This window comes from Meleagris gallopavo, chromosome 14, assembly GCF_000146605.3.
Source record: "Meleagris gallopavo isolate NT-WF06-2002-E0010 breed Aviagen turkey brand Nicholas breeding stock chromosome 14, Turkey_5.1, whole genome shotgun sequence".
NCBI lineage: Eukaryota > Metazoa > Chordata > Aves > Galliformes > Phasianidae > Meleagris > Meleagris gallopavo.
Window position 1 is genome coordinate 15,094,415 of NC_015024.2, and position 23,028 is coordinate 15,117,442.

General features: G+C 46.3%; 1 protein-coding gene across 2 annotated transcripts in view; it reads right to left on the reverse strand.

The window, feature by feature from the left end:
* Positions 1–23,028, reverse strand: part of FRMD4B (FERM domain containing 4B) — a 106,552-nt gene that overhangs the window by 71,388 nt on the left and 12,136 nt on the right. The window contains exon 1 of one of the 2 annotated variants that reach the window (XM_019620211.2): positions 9,189–9,218. The exons of the other annotated variant lie outside the window; for it this stretch is intronic. Within the exon in view, the coding sequence (XP_019475756.1) occupies positions 9,189–9,203 (15 nt within the window). The 5' untranslated portion in view covers positions 9,204–9,218. Of the gene's footprint in view, positions 1–9,188; positions 9,219–23,028 lie in introns of those variants that run through there. 2 annotated transcript variants of the gene reach the window in all.

Here is a 23,028-nt window from a genome sequence, read left to right on the forward strand (position 1 = left end):
TTACGATTATTTTATAGCCTCGTTAATCCATGGCAAATGGGGTAGAATTACTACCTAACCTAAGTACTCGGCAGAGATCTACAATGCTGTAAGAGGAAGCATAAATGGGATAGTAAAGTTTCAGCATTTTGCATGATATACATAGCCAGGATGACAAAAATAACAACCCAAACCTATTAGTCACCTGACAAGAATCTTTAAAATAGTGAGAATAAATGATGTCTAACTACGATAATTATACCCTCAGTGCATTCATTCTCTCAGGATGAGTAACCCGGGATGCTGCAGCCTCCAGGAAAAAAAAAATTATGACTCAGAGCAATGCTCTGCCCTTGATCAGACTTCACAGGTCATGCCAACCCCAGGAGAGCCACACACCCAGTAGAGGATTTGTCCTTCCTTTTGTGTTTGAATGTCACAGTTGAGATCACTGCACCTAAAGGAATATGAACAAAGAGACCACCTTGGCCACCTTTTGTGCCTCTCCTCCCCACCTGCAGTTTCAGACCATAAACCCAGAATCCATTCAAGTGTCATTGCTACACTTGGCACAGTACCAACACTGATACAAACTTTCATTAAAGTCACTATTTGAAGCCACCCAGCCCTGTCTCCTCCACTGCCAATGATAGAGATCAGAGCATGGCATGGGCAGCCCATGCCTCTCCCAGCACCACAGTGCTCCTCTCCCCCAGACCAAAGCACCCAGATCCAACTACATGGCTCCAGCGTGCTGCAGAAACTGCCCTTGTGCCATCTTTAGTTGAGGCTTGATCCAACACAATGTGACATGGGCAGGTTTTGCCCATGAGTTCAGTTTGGACCTCTCTAAGAGACAGCTGCTCATCTTCGTGGCCAATTTTTGCCAGAGAACCACAAATGGTTGGGAAGAGCACCAGCAAATAGAAGAAAAATTGGTAAATCATAAATCTATATAACACATTGCCAGCATTGCTATTGAGCAATGCTTCCTGAGAACACAGGTCTGCTGTAATTCTGCTTCGAGGCAGAAAGCAAAGAAATTTCAAAATGTATCATCTGCTGCTCCAGCAATTAGTGCCTCATTTTAGTAACAAAATAGCCATGCAGTGTACATTTGTCAGTTCCGGACATATTAAAAAAAAAGGGAATAATTATCCAGAATTTGAAAGGAGGCAAATCAGTGCTTTTTGTTGTTGGAGTGAGGCAGCTCTGGTGTAAGCAACAATTTTCTCGATGGTGAGCCTTGGTGCTATCCCACCATTTGACCATGGAAAAGGAATTGAGCGCACAGCATCACCCCACAGAGGGGTCGCATCGCTTGTGCTGGGCACTAAACACTGTTGGAAGACCAAAGCAAGCCTTCCAGAATACACAAGCTGCTTCCCATTCAGAGAACAGGGACACATCCAAAAGCACCCGGCCACGAGGCGCAGAGAGCAACTGAGCCAAAGAAAAAGAACAGCCATTGAAAAGCTGCTTTTATCCTCAGAAGACCTCCAAAACAAACAGCCAGCACACCATGGGCTCAATCCAAAGCCCATTGAAAGCAATGGAAAGCCTCCAATGGGCTGGCAGCAAGGTTGGCCACGCGACAGCCCCACCGCCTCGCAGCACTCCCCTGCCCTTCCTCAGGCTTTTGGGGCTTTTTGCAAACACTCAAGCCAGCCAAGAAGTAATTATTGTAAAATTAAAACTTATATTTTAAAAGTATCGTAATTTCCTATCCAGCCCCTGGGAGTACGGAACGATGGGTCAGGACCCACACAGTGGTGCCCCCAGGACTCACGTGGGCACACAATACATAAACCACAGCTCAGCTTCCTTCCAGAGGTGTCCCCTGGATCTGAGCCCCTCCAAGCATGAGGAAGAGCACTACCACCTCACTGCCTTCTTAAAAGAAAAAAAAGAAAGGAGAAAGGAGTGACGCCAGCAGCGGGTTGTGGTGGGAGTGGTGACATCGGAAGCACCAAGCCACGCACAATGCAGGAGGAAGCCAAGAGGGGAAATGTGGAGGGGCTGCTGAGCTGAGTCAGCCCCTCAGATGAGGGACCTCACCCCTACAGTGCAGGATTTGTGCTGGTGCAGGTGCTGGACACAGAGCCCTGCCCTGCAAGCAGGGTGGGAGCTTCCCAAATCTCAGCTGGTGCTGAGCACAGGGTGAGAATGTGGGTGCAGGGGGTCAGCCCAGCCCACATGGTGCAAAGCAACTGCAGAGCTAAAACAAAGCAGAGTGGCTTCTTTCATAGAGCAACGAGTGGAGAAAAACAAGAAGAAAGGGCAGAGAGGGGGAGAGAGAGGGAGCAGCAGTTCTCCCCAATGGGGGTCAACCTGTGACCACTCCTACACCCAGAAATGCTATTTCTGTTCTAATGGGCACGAGTGCGAGTTCAGCATTTGTTAACAATTAGCACAGGCAATAACTTCAGTCCCCCTCTCACGCTTGAAATGGAAACACTGCCATAACTGAGCAGTACCTGTTGGCAGCGAAACTTCTAAATGGAAGGCTAGGAGGGGCTGAAAGCTTGCTCAAAGAAATTCTCATTTCTATTTTCCCCCTTTGGGATATAAAGCAGGCTTGCAAACTGTCCTTGCCATTATCAAAGCTGTGATTCAATCAGCATTTCATGGCCATAATTAATGGGTATTTGTTTTCATGGGCGTGATTCCTCATTTGCCAAGAGTGAAAAATTAAAATGTGTTTTTCCCATGCTCCTTGGAGAGGACATGATGTGAGCTTCAGCTAGGGAAAGGAAGCCATTTGGAGCAGGAAGAGGATGCTTGGAAATGGAGTTACAGAGTTCATATTAGATCCTTTCTGCAGCCATAAGATCAAATAGGCATTGGAAAAAAAAAAAACACCACACTGCTACTCTCACTCAGGTTAATGGGTGAAGTGGTGGCACAAATCTCTTCCCCTGCCCATTTCAAGAGGTCACTCAGCACCACATGGCTGCCCTCAGGAGCCCCGCTCCCATCCTGCACACATGGTTGGAAGGGAAAGGGACAGCCACACCAAGACCAGGACACCAGTGCACCTGGCCCTCCACGTGGAGGAGGAAGAAGGATGGCCAGCCATAGAAAACAGGTTGTTTCATCATCCTCTGCTGTATACAGCTGCTTCTCAAACCTTGAAAAACCACTCCAGCATTAACTGAGCTTGGGGGGACACCAGACACCTGCTCCTCCAGGGGCTGTGAGCTCCTTTAGCACATCATGGCACACACTCATTGGTATGACTTGCACAGAAACAGCAAAGGGAGAATAAATTCAGGGATTCCATCACAAATCTCATTGATGTTATATTTCCAAACCCTCTGGGAGAAAAAAAAAAAGTTGTGTATAATATCCTTTAGCAATCAGCAGAAGGAAGGGATAAATCAAATGCAAACCCCCCACCAGAATGTAGCAGCCACTGGAATACAATGCCTGTTTCTGTATCGCTGAGTTGTGCATTAGACTTATAGCAGGTAAAGTTGTAGCACAGCACCATCTGTTCCTCAATATGCTTGCTGCCACAACAGGGATTTACTCACATATCCCTTTGAGGAGCACTGAGCTGATGGGCAGGATGCCTGTCACCAGAGAAAGGGATCTGTCACCTGCTTCTATGGCAGGGGGGTGATATTCCCTATCCCAGATTATCTTATATGGCTTGGGGTGGGCTCAGAATGCCAGCTCTAGTGAATAGAGCTTGACAACCCCACATATCCTCACAGTACTGCAGGAGAAAGCACATTTTCCAGCTGTTCATGCCTTATGTCACAGCACATACCTAAATATCCACAAAGAAAAAGAGAGCAGCCTGCTTTTCCCTATCTTTACACCAGGGCGTAAGGGACTTGTGCCAAAGAGCACCTGAGTCCCAGCCATTAGGCAGGGAGATCCCAACATGGATTTGCAGCAGATCTCAGAGCAACCAAAGCACTTGGTAGCTCGGTGCAGTGCTGGCCCTGTCTGTAGGTCCTGGTGCCCAGCAGCAGGGTGCAGAACCGCAGGGCTGAGACAGCCTGCAGAACCCTCTGCTCCCTCTGCCACAGTACTCAATCCAAGTACACTCAGAAGAAGCTTCCTGATACCCTTTGTGCTAAGGCACTCCGAGTGCCTGGGAACACCTCCAGCCACGGGAACAGAACTGAATACACAACAGAAGTCTCTCACGCTCACTGTAAATAATCTCAGTTTCTCACCTGAGAGCTGATGGCAGGTACCTTCTGGAGCCAAAAGCTGCTCGCACGCCTCACTCCGTGCCACGCTCCATAAACTTCTCCTCAGCACTGTATCAGACCCTGCTTGGTGCCCCGAGCCCAGCTGCAGCCTCTGCAAAGCCCTCCTGGAGCAGGTACCTCCCCAACAGCACCCAGAGATGGGCAAACTGGTTCAGCCTGCTGCCTGTAAGGGCCCACAGGGCAGGAGGTGTGCGAGCTGTTTGCTCCTGCCCTCCCTTGGAAGGAAGGGGGGAAGAAAAAAAAAATAAAGTGGTTTTGCAGGATTTCAGACTCTTCCCCCAGCCATGTTCAAAGGGGATGTTCAGTGACTGAAGGAAAACAAACCAAGAGTTAGAGATCTCATGCTAAAGGCAAGCTCTTCCCTTTGCTCTCAGATTTTTATATGTGACTTTGCTTTGCTGCACTTCAGCCACCACTGCCTTACCATTAAAGCACTGTTGCTGTTCTGGAGACATTCACCCACTTCCCACAGTACGCCAAGGATGTGCTCACACCCAAAGGAGCACACTGCTTGGCCACAGAGTCCAGAACATGTCACTTAGAGAATGTAACATGCAGAACTCAAACCATCTGAAAACACCTCCGTGCAGTCCCACCTCTGGCACAATACCAGAGGAGCAGCCACTGATTGGCATCAGCACCAGGACTGCAGTCTTCTGCCTCTGCTTACTCCCTCACTTTTCACTACCAGGTAAGAGCTGCATTCTATCACCATTTGAATTTAGTCTAAATCTTTCACGGGATTCCACAGCAAAGAAAGCGTTAACTTGCTCTCATGAAACCTCATGCATTCTTAGAGAGATACATTTTCCCAATTTTTACCTGCATTGCCCTCCCTGTCCAAGCCTTTAACTGTAAACTGCCTACAGATTCAGGCTGGTTTGTACAGACACTGGTGCATAGCTGGAACCATGGCATAACTCATTCATGTTGCTGGCGCTCTCCTTTCCAACAACTACAGCTGCTGCATGCCTTGCTTCATTCCAGATGCAAACCCAGCCTTCCCTTACATCTTTAAGTTCATCTCTGCATAATTCTCCTCACCATTAGATTAATGAATGAAGTGTTTCCAAGGTACAGATATATACATGCTCCTTAATTACAGGAGTCAGGCTGAAGCAGATCCCTTAAACACACACCTCCTGACTAAGCTCTAACCCTGTACACCCAGCCCTCTCCACACACCCCTGGGTATCCCTGACACAGCCTGGAGCAACAGTACTTCTCAGCAACAAGTCTTCCAATATTCTTGATCGAAATCATGCCTGCACTCTTCTCCAGCACCATACAGGCATTCTTCAGGTTAACCAATTTTCTAGGAGCTGGATTCATTCCTTGTGGTCCCCATGGGATTGCTGTGCTGCCAGCCACAGCTCAGTAATTGCAGCTGTCAGACAGGACTCGCACTGCTCTCAGCCCTACGAGCACTATGACACTCTAGCAGCCATAGAAATAAGGATGCAAAAAAAACAAAACAAAACAAAAAAAAACACAAACAAACAAAAAACAAAACCCAACCCAACAACCTGCAGCATCTCACCTACAGAAATGAAGCCAAACCTTTCCTTGCACAGGCCCATCAGCACTGATTCACGCCAGTAGGTGTCAAAAGTCACCCTGCAATGATCCCACACTGAGAAATCCTGCACAGGAACTTGCCCTACACCTGCTGCAACCCTTCATTCCCCAGATCAGTGCATCAGTGCTGCAGATCACACCAAAGTGTATGGGGGCAGGAGCAGGAATAGCAGCATGCCAACACAAAGGGCCGGGTCTAACAGCACAGACCCCATAACTCCCCAACCTCACAATGCTCTCTGGTGTGAGATGTAAATCACCTCCTGCTTATCATGCACTAATCCCTCAGCACTCAGATTCCTACCAGGTAAACAGGGCATCAATTTAAACTGAGATTTAGAGGATTAGGCTGCTCCCAAGTTTTAAAAGGCCACCAATGGCAAGCATCCTCCCTGCTCCTGCAGTGCCTTGCTGTGGGCAGCAGCACGCTAGAGGGCAGCCAGTGCCAGGCTCCTGCTGCCTCCCAGCATCCACCAGAGACCCTCTTTCTGGTGCCAGAAAGCAGCAGGCTGCTGGCTCTGCTCCCCATGGCCATCAACTGAACAGCCAACAGACAGATAACACCAAACACAACCATCTCTCATGAGAATGCCCACTCCATCACACATGCCAGACAGACAACTGAAGATCCGGCCCTAACACTGGGGGATTTGTTCCATTTCATGTATTTATTTTCTTGGTAAAATCTTACTGGGTTGTCATTGACTTTGTATACAGCAATTTATTATTAAAGGTTCATTAAGGTTGGGAAAGACCTCTAAGATCATCCAACCATCACCACCATGCCCACTAAACTGTATCCCAATGCTATTAGGAAATACACTCCCTTAAATCACTATTCCCATGGATACTTCTCCCCCCAAGGTTTCAACAACCTTGAGTAGGACTGGTTTACCTCTATAATCACTGAATCAGATCCAGTACTTCAGACAGGTTCCTTTCTGATGGCATTACATGAGGGACCACAGCCCTGCCCCACACCTCCCTGCACTCACCTGGAGCCTCTCCCCATCCATCCATCTCTGAAAGGGCAGCAGAGCCCTCCAGAGCCCAGCCCCCCACACAGCCCAAACCCTGCAGCCAGTGCTGCTCCAACCATTGCCTTTTGATGGACCAAATTCAGATCTGCTATAGACCAAGATGGAATGAACTGGTATCTAACAGAAGAAAATTGCTCTCAAAGAAAGGAACATAATTTAAAAAACAGCACAAAAAGAACCTTAACAGGATCATTTTCCTCTGTATTTTACAAGCCGCTCTCCACTCTTCAAGGCCACCATGGTCCCAATTGCACACCTGAACAAGCCAGATCAAAGGTGTCTTTGCATCTAAAGAATGAAGTAATTCTCTGAGCAATTCCCTGTGAGAATTGGTCCTCTCCACAGTCACTACACAATTAGTGTACTCCTGCTTTGTGCATTTTAAGAGCCCGCCCTGTCCGTCTGCTTCTGCGTCAGCAGATTTTCAGTGTGGGGAAGCCATGGTTTGTTTTATAAGCATTTTGCCCATCTGTCCCTTAATTCTCCTGAAATCACAGCAAGAAACAGAGGTCATGCGCTGCTCTGTTACTAGAAAGTCAGCCCAGAGCTACAACACTGTGGGAAAGCACTCGCTGGGCACAGCAGCACATGAAGTCATCGCTAGAGGCACCTGCAGGAGCTTCAGTACTTGGGCAGAATGAAATCCAACCCCTTCCAGAGCTATTTTAGCTCTGCTTGGACAGGGATTTCCACTCAGACGCTTGTGTATAGATTAGAAATGGAAAAAAAACAACAACAACAAAACAACACACCAAGCTCATTTGTTGAGTTAAATAGCATCCCATCCATTTTCAAACAATGCTCTCATGCCAAAACCCTCTGCTGGGATTTTTATTTTATTTTCCAATTCCAGTAATGCAGCAGTGCATATCGATTTAGAAAGGCTGGACAAGGCTAAGTAAGCAGGATGCAGGGGCAGCCAGGAAGAGCTGCGGAGAGAAGGGACTGCGCAAAAACACCGCTTCATTACTGGAAGATCAGAGAGTGCCCATCTCCTGCCTTGCTAGAATGGCAAGCTTCCCACCAGTTTAAAGAGAGCCTGAACCATTTCTGCCATAAGGAAGTCTAGACAAGTCTAAATACAAAAGAAAAACTAGCCCATGTTATCTAGAGGATAATTTTTATTCCAAAGAATGTTATACAGCATACACTTTATCTCACTGAAAAACGTGGCTGCATTCCAGGTACATTGAATCTGCTCAAGTTCCACACATTCTGGGTGGGTTTCCTGAAAGTTCCTCCAGCACCCTCCACAGGGCAATGTAGAACATCCCCGGCCCTGGGGTACACAGCAACCAAGCCTAATTTCTGTAATGGTACAAATCACCAATCCTTTCTTTGAAACGGGACTATTTTATTATCTACAAGCCAGAAGGATAAAAAAGAAAGAAAAGAGTACAGGGAAGGGATTAGTGTTAGAAATTAATTAAAACATAATGCCCAAACAAATGAGTTACATCCCAGTTTATTCACTGCATCCCAGAGGGAGAACATCCTTCTTATCAGAGCAGCTGAGAAAGTGAGGACAAGTCTAATAAAAAGGCAAGCTAGGCTTCCGAGAGTTGTTATTTTTAACTAATTCTCCCTTTTTGTTCCATGTTGTTTTAATTAAAGGGTTGAGATTGCATTAAGAGCCCAAGCTTGCACTAGCATTAATCTGCAGCGCCCTGCAAAGCAGTGAGGGTTTGGCTGAAGTCACCAAGCATGATTTCTAAAGAGGTTGCTCTGGTGCACGGAGCAAAGCACGTTAGGCCAGGAGAGAAAAGGATCTCCTCAAAGCCAATATCTCTCACGCGGATCAAGTCATCTCCTTAGCTGACAGTCGCCCCATTACCAACACATATTATGCACATTTTGCATTTTATGAAGTGCAAAGCATTCGTTTCAAGATGAAGGCAAGATTTCAGTTTCAAAGGTCCTTGTAAGAAATGCAGCACTTTCCACAAATGACAAAAGAGAATCTCAGAAAACACGCAGCTGAAATGAAAAGGGGAAAGAGGGAAGAGGAAGGAAGCCACAGGCAGAAGCAACACTAACCACAGTGCTAACAAAGTCAGAGCTCGTCCCCTTGGCAGCTCACTGATGCTGCAAGAATCTGCCCCCAAAACTCCCCAATATCTTTGTTGGAGATCATGCAGCCATCTAGCAGATCAAATTAACACTATCCCCCAAAAAACCTTGCTTTGATTAAGTTGCTCAAGAGGAATGATAATTATGGGATAAAAGACAAAGCTTTGTCTGGCATAAGAACGCAAAGAAGTGAAAGATACATGATAAACTGTCACTTGAGTTTCTTTCCATTTGCCTTTGGAGGTTCACAAGCCCAAGATTTCCTCAGCTACCCCGAACGCCACAAACCTACCAAACAAGAGAGCATCTGCTGCAGTATCAGAACTCCCAGAGGTTAGAATTCCAGATGCACGAAGAGAAAATGAAGCCAGAGAGGTCTGCTGCTTGGTAAAACAGCAAATGCTGAAGGTCACCATTCCCCAACATTATCAGGAAGGGCGGGAGTTTGAGCCTCCTGAACAGACAGCAAGGGCGTATAAATTTATTTTTAGGGCACTAAATGATGGGGTCAGGACAACAACTTCCTCCAAGAACCGTCCAGCCCACAGTTGATCTGTATCAAGACAACTGTTAGCTGACTTCCAAGCTGTAAAATTACTTCCATCTGCCTTCGCCCAGACTGACAGCCAAGCTCCTGGCCCAAGCACAGCCCCCACCCACAGGCAGCCCTCCCTTCCTTCCACAGCCCACCAGGCATTCCCTGTTGGGGGTGCACATTCCAGTGCTGCCCTGCAGCCAGATTCAAACAGCCCTGCCTCTGTGCAGCACGGAGGAACATGGGGCCAATGGGATCTTTCTTCCCTCCCTAAGCATCACTGGGAGACCAAGGGCTACGCAACCTTGTGGCAGAGCTGATCAGCAACCAGCAAGAGCCCAGGTGTTTCCCACTCAGGAGCTGCTCCCCATCCCTTGATGGAGCACAGCTCTGTCCTTGAGAGCTCCTTCCCAGCTGCACACCCAGTGCTCACCAAAGACTCCTGCTGCATGTTCTGAAGCACTCAGTATCCAGAGCAGAACGAGAACAGGGGCTGTTCTGCACTGGGATGGCAGTCCTGGAGAGCAGGACATGATGTGAACAGGGATGAATTACATGCTGATGTTCAACCTCACTGCTTTATAATGCTTCTCTAATCTGATTTTTCTGAGTTAACATTTCATGACTGAATTGTCACCAAAAAATAAAAAATAAAAAAAATAATAGTAAGAACCACATTCTACAGCTACTCCTTTTAATAATAAGGTATTCACAACAAGGCTGCTTTCCTATTCCATTTCTCAGACACATCACAGGCACAAAACAGTGGCGTAGCAGAGGGACATCACCACCTGCAGCAAATGCAGCTGCACGCGGTAGTGGTCAGGAAGCAAGTCCTTTAGCTGGTTTGTACATCATCCCTCTGCTGCTCCTCCCACAGCTGGTTCAGCAGTATTTGATCTACAGCAATCCCTGAAGGCAGTTATAACCCTTTCAGCAAAGACAAATATGCTTAGCTTCAGCATGTGAAAGTGGAAGTGCTTCTTCAAACCTATGTACCGAGCCAAAACAGAAAACACTTGTCTCAAAGCTAGGCTGTAAGTGCTCTTCCATCACTTGGAAGACCTTCTCCTGGCCCTGCCTTCTTCCCCTCTTGGAGGAGCTGAGGCACAGAGCAGCCCAGCCCTACGCACAACATGGAGCTGGGAACACAGCCACATTTGAGCCCACTGCCCTATCCCATGAGCAACAAACACCTCCAAGCTCTGCTGCAGCAGGGCTGAAAGAGCACACACAACACAAAGCCTGCAGTAATCCTGCTTTTGCAGCTAGTTTTGTTATTCTGTGAGCCAAACGCTGTTGGAAAGAGCTCTGACGTAGGCTCTAGGTCCATTTAACAATCCAACTAATCACTGTATTTCATTTCTCAGATTATTAGAATGTAATGGAGCTGTGGCTCCCTGAGTTCCTGGTGCCTGGCAAGAGCTGATTTGTGCCAGTGCAGCAAGCCCACCACCTCCACCAACCAGGCCCCAAACCCAGCGTATGTCTCAGGAATGGGATCCCTGCTCTGCCCCCAGCACTTGGAAGGGACAGTTGCCCAGTTTTTCATATTCCCATTTCTCCCAGATAACAGAAAAACACTTAGATGAAACGTGTGCATGCATAAAATGAGCTAATTAATGGCCTCAGCCTGGATCAGTGAAATCAGCACGCCTCAAGCAGCGATGCAGCAGCTCCACATGCTGTGCTGCCAGACTCGCTTCTTCCAAGCAATCCATAACCCCCCACCAGCAGTTAGCTCCCTGCTGAGGAGACGCTTCCAAAACCCAAGCTCTGGGAGGACTTGGTTCAAGCCAGAAGCATCCAGAGCACCTGCAGCAGGGCAGGAACCAGCACTGCACCCAGCAGCAAGATGAGCATCTGCCCCAATGGACAGAAGGATGGGCACAACATTACAGAGGAGATGAGTTCCCCGCTCCCTCTCAGTGCCCATCCAACTCTGCAGGCACAGAGCAAAGGCTCACCAGCCATCCGTCCACATGTTCTTCATACAGACATCTAGTCCCAGAGGTCATCATCTTTAAATTCAATTACAAGTCTTCCAGCTGCGTGGAATATTTCTTCCAGACAAGATAAAACAATTGAGTTTTAAGTACTCATTTTTTTTGTTTGGATATGGGAGCAGCACTTCGCTGTTTCTCCATCTCCTGCCATATAGCCCATCTCTGCAGGGTCACAAAGCACTGGGTCAGCAAAACCAAATGATGTGACAGTGTTTTGGAGCTGCTGGGCTCAAGAAAGACACATGCTTCATTATCTATGGATGCACAGACCCAGTTTTTATCTGGTTATGGATTTTTTTTTCCTTCTCCAAAAGGTTTAAAGCAACAAAGAGAGCATAAAGGGAGAGAGGTGGGAGGACTGCAGCAGCAAAAGGGAGATGAGGAACCTAGGCTCCTGCTTTTGATGCTTTGATGATCACGTCATTGCAATTACTATGTTGAGGGCTCTGCTGTGTCACTGGTAAATAAATCATCTAAGGGAATTAACTGTGCGGGGAGCTCGCACCACAAGTCACTGCAGGTAAAAATGATAAGAGAAGTCACAGCACTTCAGAGAGAAAAATTCTAACATACCAGGAAAATGGAGTAATGTATACTTGGAATCATTGCTCTAATAAACACAGAGCCTGGGTAGGTGCCTGAGCAGGGAGGATAATGGAGACTGCTCCAGCCATGCAGCTTTGGGGAAATGAAGCCATCAATTAATCATGTGTACTCGACTGCAGACACAAAGAAGATGAAGAACCAGAGAGAATTTGTCTTCTATAGGGAAATGTCTGGCACTCAGCCTTCTGAAAAAGCCCCTTCTGATACTGAAAACACAATACAGTAATTATCTTCATTAAAAAAATAAATAAATCTACATCCTATATTGCCTCTTCTTCCCGTTCTCCTATCACAAGAAATGAACTGACCTGTAAACACAATGATTACACAGACCTGACTGTGTCAAAGAGTGACCCAAAGTAAAACACCATCCTGAAATACCTGAGAACGATCAGTTGATTCAAGTCCCCTGCCATGACTGATGCCTGTTTTATATGTGAGCAAGCAAACCCACAATGGTTAAGCAACTTACCCACGACCCCACAAGAAAGCCAGCACTGGCAGCAGGGTTCAGGTGCTCCATGGACCTTTGGCCATTCTGGGCTCTACAGCTTTACCTTCTCCTCTCCCCCACACTTCTGCTGTCCCCCAGCCTCAGCCAGGTCTGATTTACCCCAAGCTGCTGCCCTCAGAACCTCCATCCATCCCTTCTTCCACACACTTCCCGCCCACAGGCTCCAGAAATGCTTTCTGCACGCCTACTTTGCAATTCAGAACATCCTTGAACTCCTCCATCAGCTCCGTATTTGCCCATAATCCCCTCTGGATCTAAAGTGTTTATACAGTATTACTTGCAAGATTTAACCCAAAGATGATTAATTGGGTTCTGTGATTTTTGGCTTCGTTTTGATTTCAAGGCAGTAACAGAAAGCCTGGATTTCAATATCTTATGGACCCTTGCCTTGAATCAAAGCACTTATGAGACTGATTAACTGATTTATAGCCCTGAAGGAGACTCAAGGTTTTGTTCCACTTCTATCTACCCCCTCACTTAAGCCCACTAGCATCAGTGAGAGCACATTCTATAACCACGTTCATAATAACTATATAATGTTTATTTCAGAGCATAACCCAACCCATCCCACTTGCAACTACTTGAATCTCAGTCCTACAGCAGAAGAATGAGCTGTAACAGCGCCAGCCAAAGTGACAGCACCCAGCAAGCGTGAGCAGCACAGCTCCTGGCTCTGCACCCACCTGCCCCAGAGCGCAGTTAGCAAAGGGTTTGCTAAATGCACACAGCTCACAGCTGATGCAGTTTCCCCTCAGTCCTCTCAGGGAAGGTGGTTTCATATCTCAAAACCTGGCTCCTGCTGCACGTGAAACCTTATACCTGGATGGAACCCAATCCACTTGAAGACCCCTCTGGGCAAGAGCCACTGGCTAATGTCATCATCTTCCCTGCGAGAGCTGTGTTTAATATCACTGCACCTTTGATCACCTTTAATTCCTCAAAACAATGTAGCAGCAGAGAAGCAAGTCGTTCCGCTCCTATAACCGTGTATAACAAAATGTTCCTAAAGAGTAATTTGTCGGAACAGTCAGGAAAACCTTCCCTGCAAGAAGCCTTACTGCATTCAAAGTCAACACACTGGTGAGCTGTACCCACCATGGCAATCTGAGGGCATTTCCCATATCACAGTACACTTTCCCACCCCACTAAAAGCAACATGAGAAGCTGCCCACCAACTCCTCCAACACAAAGCCTCAGATACAACCCAAACCAATTCCACGACAGCTTTGCAAGCTGCCTGCATTGCACTGGGTCCACGCAGCACCTCTGCATAGCTCAGCACTGCACAGCCCCCAGACACAGCTCAAGGACCAGCAAAGCAGGCACAGAACAGCCCAGCTGCAAGATGCATTAGCAGTTCCCAGACCCTAGGAATGGCCTTGATCAGTATTCCCTGCAGGGACCATTTTTGCTGCAGAAAATGAGTTTATTATTTATAGAAGGAAATAAAGTGGCTCTCTGCAGCTGAGAAAGCCACTTTCAATTTGGGAGATGTCTTGATACAGTGCGTTATGCAAATGCCTTCTACACACACTCACACACACACAGGATTGCCACCATTCTAAGCAAACTTCCCAGTGTTTAGCCATAATGACAAACTTTTTTCATTAACTTCAACAGCATCAGGTCTGAATTCTAAGTCCTCTACATGCTTACAATGGGTTTGCTGTTTCTGCTCCAAGTTTTCAAAGCTCCCTGGGCCACACTCTACCTGCCCACATTCTGGTCAATCAGCATGATTTGATCTGCAACCATTAATTCTTCCCACAAACAGAGTCACTGGATGGCTAACGTCCTTAGATTTGCACTGCTGTATTATATACAAGCAAGAGGCACGGCTAGCTACAAGTGACTGCACTTGTGTAGCATTCTGTGAAATAGTTTAGAAAACTGAGCACCTATTAAGCTCCCTGGGACTTGACGTGAGGGTTTAAACTGTTCTTACATTTGAGAATGAGTCAAATAAGCAGGACAAGTAGACACCAAGCCATGGCACCTTGCCAAGGCTGTACCATCTGTTGCCATTAGCTGTCAGTGAGATCTTAGGTCTCTCCACCAACTTATGAAGCATTTTGCTCCTTCATCACTCGAGGCACAGCTTTCTTTAAGCATATCAACTCTCCTAAAGACTGCTTGGCTCCTCTAGAAGTTAGCTTATGTACCACCCCTCCCCTTCAGAAGTATCTGGGAACCCAGGACAGTGCGTTGGTTATGGGAACACACCGATGGCCTCAGTTACTTAGAAATAAGTGATAGAGTGACTGTGTGGATTTCTAGGCTGGACAGAAGGATATTTTGTAGGAGAAGGAAAATTTCCCAAAGTATTGTTCCCTGGGGAAAAAAAAAACCTTAAAAATATCAGACAGACTATAATAATGCTACTGTTGAAAAGAAATCAGGCGACGCAAAGAAGCACAGATACAGCCAAGTGAGCCCCAGACAAGGATCAAGTCAGGAATGTAAAAATCCAACCCCTCTTTAATGAAAACACTAATCACAGCAGGGCTATAAAGACTTACAAACTGTAATCCAGGATCCTCACCTTAGTGTTGGGTAGCACAGAGCCTTAAGGCTCAGCAGCTCTCGGGGGCTCTATTTCAAACCAACCTTACTACAGGGAATTGTTACACAACATTTAAAAATAAATACTGCTGTGAAAAAAGTCAGATGACTTCATGACTCCCAGGTCATGTAAATGCAATGAGCAGCAAGTGCAAATTGGGCCAATGTCCCCAGTTCTGACCCAGAGAAAGGGTCCATATACTCTAACGTATATGGAAGCAGAATACCAACTGAAAAGGCAGAAAAAAATACAGTTAAAAATCCACAGCTGGTAAAAGAATAGGAGGGAAAAGGACAGGATGGCTGCGGTAGAGTAAAAAGAGAAAATACTTCATTTTATTTTAAATGAAGAACATTAAAATACATACGAAATTACACACAATATTCTCCTTTGGGAAACTGAAGTTTATGCCTGGTCTGCACATGAGGATAACACAGCTGTGACAGAGCAGGCCTGTAATTAGGTCTCTGTTGTGCCATCAACAAACAGAGCCTTTATGAACATGCATCCCCAGAGATGCGAATCCCACGCATCCACAGCTGAGAGCTCATCCATCTCCCATTTACAGCCGTACCATCCTCTGCATTTCATTTTGGGTTTGATTAGGAGATGCTCACAAGAATCTATTAAGTAGAATGAAGAATGAGCAGCAGAGAAAACCAGCAGCAAGGGTTGTGCTCATCTTCGTCAACAGCACTGCAATGCTCTGCTTCCCAGTGGGGCACCAGGTGTCCCATCACTGCTTTGGAGGTCTTATACTGTAATTTTGCATTGCTCTCACTGCAAGTCCAACGAGGGGAATGATGCCACTGCTGAGGGTGCATATGCTGCAGCTGTAGCATACAGCTTGTTTTCTACCAGCAACCCACTGACCTGCCAGGGATGCAGAGGTTTCCCTGGGAGCACATCGTGCCTACATGCAGCGTGTTCTTGCTGCTATAAACTTCCCCCTCCATGTAAACGCACAGCTAGGCATAGAAACAACTTTTTTGTGTGTCTACGTATGTTTTGGCTCTTTCCTCTGCAGGGAGAGCCTAAAATGAGGAGAGAAAAGATGACTTGAGAGTGAAGATAAGAAAGCAACAGAAAAACAAAGACACCAAGGGAGCAGGGCTGTGGATAAGCTGCCTTCCAGCAGCAGAAATCTCCATACCCAGCAGCATCCAGAGGAGCAGCGTGCATGCACCGGAGTAACGTGGCCATAGCTCACAGAAACATCACCAGACAACAATTTTCCTGCCTGCTGCAAATAGCTCCTTGTGTAACTCAAAGACACAGAACGGTCTATCATATTCCTCCTACAGAGCAGCAACATCGTTTTATTCAATGGTTGTTCATTGTTAAGTTGGAGCTGACTTAGATTTTCTGTAATAGAGCTCACAGGAGCACGGTGCTTGGCCAGATAACTCCAAATCGTTTCAGATTTCACAAAGCATCTCTGATGATAGCACCTCAGCAGCATCCCCTGTAACAGCACCGACGCGCCCGGAAAGCCTCAAGAATTCATATTCCATTTAACACCACAAGGCATTAAACGATCAGCTTTCAGAAACACAAGGACACCAGAAGGCAGCCTCCTTACAACGCTGCTGTGTCATCACAGCTGCCTGCCCCAGTGGCTAGATAGATGAAAAAAACCCCACAGGCAGCCTGCAGATATTCCCGCACGTTGGGCAGCTCTGGCATTGCCTAGTTTGGATGTTTCCAGTATTTGAATCAATGAAGAACTGTTTGCCAAGAGAATATTTACATGATACCGATTGAAGCCATTCAATCACACCTATAGAAAGACTGGCAGTGTTTATTTCATGCACGAGTCTGCTTTCTCCCCTTTATGCAGGGATTAAGGCTTCTTCCAGCACATGATACAATTCTTACCCCTCCGAAACAAAGACGTGAGAATATCGGGTCTTTATCCAAGAAAGCTTTAAGTAACTCAGTACCTGAGCTCTCAGTCACTCAGATACTTTTGGACATGAACTCATTTCTACTTCAAATGTGAGCTGAGAAAAACTTTCTCGGGAAAAAAAATACCCAATTGAACACACACGGCTTTGGTAATAGCAGCTCCTGAAGCAGCCAGAGCTGCACACTGTTGGAGACAGAGCGTTGCTGCAGCTTTCAATGGGGAAATAATTTTGTACGAAGTTTTCATCACCTTCACAGTAGCAAACGGAAAGGGTATTTAAGACGAGAAGCACAAATTTCACGGTGCACCAACACAGCAGCACGGGGCTCACTGCAGCCTAAGCGTGACAAATCTCTTAAGCCTCTGGGCATTTGCACAAAGGTAAGAGCGCTCGTTGCCTCTCATTTAAATGACCCCCTAATGGTAATGATAATGGTTCATTACCTAAGGAACAGAGCGCTTTGCTTTGGTACAGCGTCCGACATTCTCAGCCCGTAGGAAAAGTCACCAGACCTATTTGCAGGGCACATACAGAGCCATTCATGTTTGGATTCCAATCCTTCCTAGCTTCACTTACCCCAGCTTGCCTTCACACCACGCCACTCCTCCTCCCAGAGCCCACTGCAGGTGAGGAGCTAATTCACGACAATTCATTAGGCTGCTGTAACCCAGGCAGCAGCAATTCCAGCTGTAACCTTCCTAAATTAATTCTTCAGAGACAGCACCCCACCCTTGCAAAAAAGGTAATTAAGGATTCTTTAGCCTGCTCCCAGAAGATCATAAGGCAGATGCTGTCAGACAGGTTTGCTTTCTGTTATTACCAATTTTAGTAGCAATTTTTTTCCCCTCCTAATCCCATTTTGAATATCAGGTGCTCACCCAGATTCGTACTGAAATGAAATAAAGAGGATTATGGTAACCACCCAGGCAGCAGTGCTGCTTGAGAGGGAGCTTAGAGGACGAGACAATTAACTACACCATGATTAATTGTTCTCCCCAAAATCTGGAGGACATATTCCTCCAAAGTCTCTCATCAGCCTTCCAAATATTTGCTCAAGTTCTACATTATATTCAGTTCATTTCCTAAGGGAGTGATGAGCATGCAGAATGCATCCCACTGCTAAATGTAGTCTTTAAAATCTGGGTAAATACTAGCACATTCCTACCCAGCTCCATCAGTGTGGGTTCTGCTCTCACAAGCAGAGCTCAAGGAACAGCTGGCTCTCACCTTGCTGCCCTGCTTTCACTAAAACCAGAGACACAGCACGACTGATTTTATCCTTTGCTTGCCAACGTTGTTAAACCCTCACAGGGGACACAGTTATCCCACTCAGTGATTATCCTAAAATGTTATTTAGAGAAAAAGGATGGCTGTGACAATGCCAAGAGCTTCCAGCACTTAAAAAAATAATAATAATAAAAAAAATAAAAAACCTTAACACGAAAGGGCTAACCTTTATATTAATGAAGCTATGTGCATGTTCTGTTACTCCATTCCAAGTCCATTTATATCCACAGCAGATTTAACCACTTTGCAAGAGATCCTATACCGAGCAGCACAAATGGTTAGAGGTACCTGAGAGCACAGAGCTTGCAGTTCAGTTACAGGCCAAAAAGCAAGGTACAACACAGAATTCTCTGCAGAATTCTCTAACACGGAGCAAATCCAGATCAGGCTTGTACCCATTTTCTCAGCTTTCTGCACTATCACTGGTGTGCACAGGGCCTCCATAGAGCATGGCTGCTCGTGCCCAGACCCTGCAGGGCACAGCTCTGTGACTCCATTCAAACCCAGCTACAGACTATTTTTAAACAATTTTTGCATGTCTATTTTGTATGAAAACAAATGCAATTCAATTTAACATGCACCTGTTAGGAACGCTGGGAGCGCAGTGGTTAGGAGCATCACCACCTCATTTTCAGAGGAGGTATCTCAATAACAGTGATATTGCTCACCTGTAATAACAACAGTGAGAACTTACTGCACAGTGGTTGGCTTGAACGTAATTTTTGCTCCCATCTTGTCCCACTCTCCTCCTCAGGTACACATCACAGCTTCAGAGAAATTGCTTGCTTGGAATAATTGCATGCTGAAGGGACAAACAAAACTTTCAAATCCTTTTGTGCATAAAGAAGGGCACCAAAAAATACCTCTGAACCTCCCTCCAGTTGAGTCACATACCACACCTTATGCATAACAAAGATGTGGGATAATAAATTGGGATGCAGCAAAATAAAAAAACCAAGCAAATAACTCGCAAGAAAACAACTGATAGGCATGTATGTACTCAATTACATGGACAAACATATGGCTCAAACCCCAGGCCAGTCCCTAGGAGTGAGACACTAACACTGAGAAACCCCTTGAGGTCACAGAATTCCACCCACGTGGATCCCACATCTGGTCCCAAGCACCATCTGCTCCAAAGTCTTGGACATTCTCGTGCTTGCTTTCAGCTAATGTCCTGGTGCCTGGCAGGGACTCCTCTGCAGAATTCCCTAACATGGAGCAAATCCAGATCAGGCAAACACCCGTTTTCTCAGCTTTCTACACTATCACTCCTTCTTATGTTGCACTGATCAGCTCTCCCACTCTGTTTGCACCCGCCAAGTATTGCCATTATGTTTCTTTGCAGTGCCCTTCTGATGCCTTTCCTACAGGGAGCGAATGCCATAGATGGCCTGAAAAGGCCCACCAGCCTGAGGCGATGGGCACTGCTGCTAAAACTGCTCTTACATCTGTCTTGCCCCAGAGGCAGAGCGCAAGCTACAGCCAGGTGTTGATTCATCTGTTCCAGACTTCTTTGCCAAACAACCTCCCCTCCTGTAAAGCCTTTCATTCTTTTCCAGAAGCATTAGATATCAGTGCTATGGGAAGAGCAGCACCCGGCACCTTATCAGCCATCTCTTCCTGCACTGCGGGAGTTTCCACTCCCACCTCCCCCAGGAGGCACCGCTGCCCCACAGCCTCCCCCCGGAGCTGGGAGAGGCCCAGGGGGGCGAAGCTGCAGCACCCAGGCCAGGAGCTGGGAGAGGTGCCTGGGGACAGCACAGATCTGCACTCCTCTCCACTCCTCACTCACAGGTTCTTATATCTCCTCTCCCTCCTCCCGATCTCAAAGAAGCAAATATCTTCTGTGAGAAAGGAACCAGCGACTTTATTTTTGTCAATGCTTCATTTGCTGTTACGCACGTTGCATCTGACAGCTCTGCAGAGCACTGTTTTGCAGCCTGATGTCACAGACCCACATGGATAAAATGAAGTTCTTATCCCCAGTACTGCTGGAGAGGTGAGGAGGAGCACACAGCCAGGCACATGGAGCTCTCCTGTCGTCCTCTCCACATGTGCTTATCTTAACACCAAGCAGTGGAGACGCTCAGCAGCTCCAGCAGTGAGCAAAGCATGCCGCTGTTGTTTCAGATTAGCTGGCACAGGCCAGAACATCAAGGCACCAGGCAGGGACTCCAAGCTGCAACATTTAAGAGGATGGATTGCAACAATAGAAGTTACCAAGCACGTTAAAAACAAAGAAAACATTAAATGTGATTTCTTGTGTGTCCAAGCGTAGGGTTGAGCCTGCAACTACTGCTCTCCACATCCCTGGCACACCTCCATTCAGCTTTCACAGTTCAAGTCTCAACTGAGAAAACACATCACATCTCCGAGGCCTGTTTTCATGCTTCTGAGCAGGTTGCAAAGCAAAGGAGCAGCACAACGCCTTTGTTTGCTGAGCCAAACTGCCACAACCTGCTCCCACACTGCCTTCAGCAGGACCACACAGCACAGCGATGGGCTGGGAGCACAGACTGATCCCACTTACCTGGAATCACCAGGCACAGCTTCCTAACGACAAATGGTCGCTCAGTCTGTTCTCTGCAGCATTTCCATGCTTGCTACTTGCTGTGTTCATTTTGTACTTGGTTTTTTTCTGGCTGCTGCTCCCAGCAGTGCCCCACCCCATTGCTTTTCTTGACCTTTTTCCCCTAAGTTTCATTTTAGCAGGACAAGACTTCAGAACAACACCAGCATGCAAAAACAACAATTATCACTTTGTGGAGGAAGCACCAGACAGACTGTCTACCACAAAGCACAACCAGAAGAGATGGAGCTGGAGACAACCACTTAGCAAACTGGGAACCTTATTCCTGGTGCCACTAAAATCCCATGCAGCCACTTTTTAGTCAAAAGCAAAGATGACACTCTGATGTATTTGAATAAACATACCGTATCTCAGCTGCTGCCTGCTCCAGACTTCATCCAAGCAATGTGAGAGAGATTGGGAAGCAACAACAAAAAGAACAACAACAAAAAAAAAAAAAACCAAAAAAACAAAAAAAACCCAAAAAACAAATAAAACAAACAAACAAAAAACAAAAAAAAAACAGGGAGGGATTCCTCTGGCAGGAAGGAGAGAAGAGGTGCAGCTTGCCCTAACAAGCATATGACGCTGTGGCAGGGCGTAACTTTTGAAAGAAATGATGTTAATGCACTTCTGAACACTACTTCTACCAGGAATCAAAGCAGTACTGGGTTAAAAAAAATCAACCAAAAAAACAGCAACACACAAAAACACCACAACAGATTCAGGCTGAAAATGACAGGGTTAAAATTACATCAGCTTCCCAGTGTTGAACTGAAGGCACCACGTTAGCAGCCAAGCTCCATCAAGTCAGAAAGCTCAGTAAAATCAAACAGGGTTAACTCACTTCAGCTGAATAGTTTTTACTACAGATTTCTTCAAATACCTTTGTTATGAGAGCTGCTTATTTAACAATAAATCAAGACATATCTTATATGGCAGACAGCACAGCAGGACCTGCTGGTTTCCTTCCCTACAGTTTATTTTTTGTACTTCTCAACCTACCACAGACCCACCTCCCTCTCGGACTGGGAAAGGACAATGAAGAAATTCCCATCCCTAAAGGTGATCCAAACAAACAAACAGCTTCATACATTGCACAGCTTCCTATACAACAGTAGTAACAGACCAGTAGATACTACGATTTACAAGTTAAACAACATTTACAAGGGAGAAGTAGGGTCTTCGATCACACAGTGATGCCAGCCCATACAAACACATTCCTCTTTCCTCCCCTCATCTGCCATTAGGTAGAGTTGAGAAAGCCTTTTTCTTCTGCTTGTGCCAATAATAATCAATTCAAGTGACAAAGTAGGATGCTCTGACATCAGCCTGCTTCTTATGAGGTTCTTGCTACTGCCCATAGAACAGCTGCACGCACTGAGCTTGCTGGTGTCCCCAGAACGTCTCAAGTTCACCAAGACTCATTTGCTTATTAGGTTTCAACTTCCATTCACCTTCTGTTTCACAGAAAGCTGTTATTAGATGATTCCCCTGTTGTTTAGCAGAGACTCAAATCCAACCCTTATGGCGATTTACTTGTAAGTGCAATGATGGCTAAAACGTGGAAAGTGAGTTATGCTTTTGCCAAGAGAGGCAGACTCACATGGACACCATTAGGAAACACTGACAGATAAGTACATAAACATTGCTCAGTGCCAGACAATGCATCAGCCTCAAGGCTGCCAAACAGACACCTCTGGAGCTTCCTACTTCTAACTCCCATGCAGGCAAAGTCAGGTTGTGCTGTAGAAGTGATTAGGAAAGGTCTCTCCCCCAAGCTTTTCCCCCCTGCACAAGATCAGAGACATCTAAATCAAGAGCTGCAACTGGATTTCTTAAACTCCTGTTGTCTCCACGCTGAAAAGTTCTGTTCATTACCTAAATCAGAAGTTTTTGTTTTGGAAGACCAAAGGAAAAAAACAGTCCAGAAGGTCCTACAAACATGTACGCATCTCTTCTCCATCCCATTAACAAGCACGTTCACAATAGAGGCCAGTTGTATTCTAATTGCTAAAGTATTAGATTCTATCAACTGTAAGATTTTTGATGTTGGGGGAAGGAAGAAACATTTACAAACCACTGTTCTTCTTATGGTAAAGTTACACAGCTAACGGTAAAAGTTTGAAGGACTTCTGC